The sequence below is a fragment of the Papilio polytes genome, unplaced genomic scaffold, assembly GCF_000836215.1.
Source record: "Papilio polytes unplaced genomic scaffold, Ppol_1.0 DF824269.1, whole genome shotgun sequence".
Lineage (NCBI taxonomy): Eukaryota > Metazoa > Arthropoda > Insecta > Lepidoptera > Papilionidae > Papilio > Papilio polytes.
In genome coordinates this window covers 5524920-5529050 of record NW_013524935.1, presented here as the reverse complement: position 1 = coordinate 5529050, position 4131 = coordinate 5524920, and the positions used below count along the sequence as shown (strand labels likewise).

The following is a 4131-nucleotide window of genomic DNA, read 5'->3' as shown; positions in this document are numbered from 1 at the left end:
GCGCCACCATACACGGACAACTTAAAGCTGTTGTATGCGGTAGCACTTTAAGCGGCGATAGCTCTACCGGCAGTACGCCGATTGCTTAGCTAACCGTTGTCGTGTGTTTCAAATGGTCCTTGTACAGCTACCCTTAATGTCGCGTAACGTAACATCCTGTATATTTTTTTTACTTAACGATTTTATAAACAAGGTGCTGGCTAGCGCCGCCGCCACACGGACAGTGGACAGCTCGACGTCAACGCATCTAACCAAAGTTTTCATTTGAAATTTAATTTTTAAAATCACTCTGTGAAATAACGAGGTGAGTTTGGTGTTTTATTACTGTTTAATTTACTAACGTTTATTAGTTTAAAGTGATTGTTTTAATTAAATTAATAAATATTAGAACGTTAACGTAGCACGGACTATTACTGGACAAATCAGGGGTCCATTTTAGGCATAATGCAACCGCGTAGAAAGTCAACTAACCCTCATCTTCAACAGGACCCGTTGCCGCCACTGGAGAAATAGACATGAGTGTTAACTTTAGCCCTAATTTAGGCCTTTAGGTCTAATTTTAGTTCCTTTCCCTATTCATTCTTTTTTTAAGAGGAAAGAATGGGAAGGAAATATGGATTTGACGGTGGAGGAGACGCATAGGAAGGGGAAATGTCCTCTTTATGTTCGTCTCCTCCGTCAATGAAGGGTAGGCAACGCATCTGCTATTGCAGATGTTTATGGGCAGCGGTCGCTTTCCATTTCGGTGGATTCAGGCCGCTTGCTCGTTTGCCACCTTATATTACAAATAAAACTGTCTAAACTAACTGTCTGTCTTAAAAATAATGTCTCACTTAAATTTAAACAATTTAATATAAAAAAATAGTAATAAATCATACCATTAAGTTTAAGTTGTAGTAAGTGGCATTATTATATCTATTATTACATCTGTAACTTTGAAGGGTAGGTAGAGTTTACATACTTTTGCGCAGCCCTGATTCACCTCTTATTTATAGATACGGCATAAATAAAACAATTGATAGTGGCATTTTAATTAATATTTAATATCAACTAGTAAGTTGCTTTACAAACCGAGATATGGTATCGCGCTAACATCTAAATCCAGTCTCTGCCTACCCCTCGTTGCGTGCGTAATTTATAGTTAACGGTCAATAGTTATGGTACAACATATCAAGCACTACATTATTTAGAAATCTCACTAATGTTGTAAATACGAAAGTTTAGACGGACGGTTGTTTGTTAGAGTTTGGCATAGATGTAGAGAATAGTCTGGAAGAACATTTATTATAATTCTACGTGGACGGAGTCGCGATCGAAAGCTAGTAAATTAATATAAAAATGTATTCTCATTTATTGTCATAATTTGATAGATATTTTTAGTTTGTTGAACCCTTTTTAGTGAGGTAAAAAATTAATCCTAGATACTGATAATATTGCAATTTACTACATGCAGTATCTTGTAAATTCAAAATGGCCGCCATAAAATGACGGATACTATTCTTACAAGCCCTCTATGGAATTAAAAAATAAGTAGTTGTTTACAACATTTCAATATAGTATATTAGAATAAGTCTTGGGCTAATAAAATATCTAGCTGTTGCTCGCGACTATGCCCGTGTTAAATTAATATCTCGCCTCTTTATAATATCAGTGTAGATTATAGTGAAGACAAAGTGGTAGACTAGTTTTTTGTTTTTTTTAATCTTAGATATTGCCTTTAATTATAATGTTGCACTTGTATTCAAAATTACATAAATTTGTTTTAATTTACTATTTATATAAAGCAGCTCTTAATAAAACATCCCCATACATTTACAGGGTTACAAAGAAAGACAATTTTCATCCATTTACGTCTAGAAAAACTTAGTACGCTAGTTAATAAAATTGGCCGACTGAATGAAATGAATATATTGCGACGTAAAACGAAAATTTTGTAAAATTGTTAGGGAAACGCAAAACGAAACGTGAAAGGTAAAATCAGGCTAATAAGAAAAATGGACCTATGTTTTACTAATTTAATAAATATAGTATTGAAAGTGAAAACATATTTACTTGAATAAATACAAAACAATGTAATTATTTAATTTATACGGATTTAAATTCCGAGAAAGGGCAACGACGTGAACTGTGCGGCCATTTGCAAGGCAAAAACACATTACAGTATGCAACGATGCTCGAAAAAAGAAAATTATAATTTATAGCGGCATTGTCACCTTTCACCCTCAAAATACAAGTAATGTTGACAATAAAAAAAACCTTAATTAAGGCAAGGAAGTCGATTCTTTGATATAACCTTTCAAAACCAATATCATTTAATTTTCTTTAATTATTTTGTAAGAAACAGAACATCTTTTAATAATCTACTAAAATAGATCATATTTTTCGATAGGTATTTCGATCTTTAGATCAATTAAAACCGGATTAGTAAATAATGGTTTGAAATCGAAAGTTGTGTATTTCGATCTTACTAAGTATTACGCATCTCCAAAACGGCTCAACAGATGTCGCTGAACGGCATAGTTTTAAAACATTCTGGTAGAACACAGACAACTAATTAAGTTTTTTTTTTAATTCTGTGCGGACGAAGTTGCGGAGATGTAATGTTAAATTAAATTGAAGATGTAAAAAAAAATGAAAAATGTATTTAGAATTGTACTGGATTTAGCAATTCTAGTTTGGGAATTTTCCATATTACTAACAATGAACAAATGCAATATAATTTGAAATAAATATAGGCGAGGTCGCAAGAACAACCACGTGACCTTATTTTATTTAGTAAATTAAAAATTAACATCGACTTGCATTGTTTAAAATTTTACGTGTGATTTTATTATAATCTACTACTTTTATGTAAACATTTATTAACATTTTTATTATTTCAAACTCCGTCAGCACGTAATTTAAAAAAAATAGTAGCCATCTTTCAGACTATATTCTACAACTCTACCAAATTAGTGAAATCCGTTGAACCATTCTGGAGATACGTAGTATGAAACATCCATCCAGTTATAATAATAGTAAGAAGTAATATTTTAAATGAGACGAGTTTGTTTTTAAATGTTACAATTATTAAGGCCCTGTTGCTTGAAACAGTCCGTGAAAAGCCACAGGATGCTGGACACCAACTCCGAAGTATGTTTCAGATGCCGCCGACCACCGTGGCAGAAGATCGACTGACGTCCGGACACCGGCTGTCCCATCCCGCGCCCGGGGACGAAGTCCTCATCACGGGATGCTCCGGCTACTTCCCGGATTCCGACTCCGTCATACATCTACAAGAGAACCTCTTTAATAAGGTAACTAGTTAAGCAATAATTGATAATAGATGGCGCTGATAGCATTTGTAATTTCTTTTTATTCATTTTAAAATAAAATATGGTTATATTAAATAGTACAATATTTTATAAGAAAGGTAACTATAAAATTATAATTTTTTAAGTTGCAAATATATTGTGGATGAATATTTAATAACGTACTGGCCGCCAAGAACGCAAAAGACAAATTAAAATTTAAAAAAAAACGAGGATTTTAGGCGCGAATGAGAGTGCAAGATTTGACGCAAACAATGTAACAATTTAATGGACTTTAATCAAGTTTTGTATATAGTGTGTGTGTTTATCAGAAAATAAAAAATATTTGGTATTAGTTTACATTTATGCAATAACTTTAATTCCACATTTGATTAAATAACCTCTAAAAAAGTTAAGACTTGTATTGGAAATTTTGCGTCAAGGCCAAAATTTTATTCTACTTGATAGACATAGGAATAAAAGTGGATAAACAACTCTAATTTCACCAGCAAAGGTTTTATCCAGAGTCATGAGATATAAAACCGGCAAATCCTCTCCATTTACGGTATATTAAGAGCGTGCGTACAACTTTCACATCGCTTTGATTCATATTGAGCATATATGGAGGTGCGCATTGCTTGATTTTAATTGTGCAACTAAACAGTTGAAATGGATGCGAAACAATCGACAATCGACAGTTGTGCGATACTTTAGTCAAAGATATACGCCTGCTCCAAAATTCTGTTAAAATACCTTACTCTATGTCTTTTTTTATAACAAAAGGTGGCAAACGAGCAAGCGGCCACCTGAATCCGCCAAAATGGCGAAGCGACAGCTGCCC

At 33.4% G+C, this 4131-nt stretch overlaps 1 protein-coding gene across 1 annotated transcript in view; it reads left to right on the top strand.

Moving 5' to 3' along the window:
- Positions 1–215: 215 nt before the first annotated feature.
- LOC106106067 (fatty acid synthase-like) overlaps positions 216–4131 on the top strand; it is a 27711-nt gene continuing 23795 nt past the window's right edge. Inside the window, exons 1-2 of the mRNA XM_013286600.1 lie at positions 216–304; positions 3144–3296. Of these exons, the coding sequence (XP_013142054.1) occupies positions 3144–3296 (153 nt within the window). The 5' untranslated portion in view covers positions 216–304. The remainder of the gene's footprint in view (positions 305–3143; positions 3297–4131) is intronic.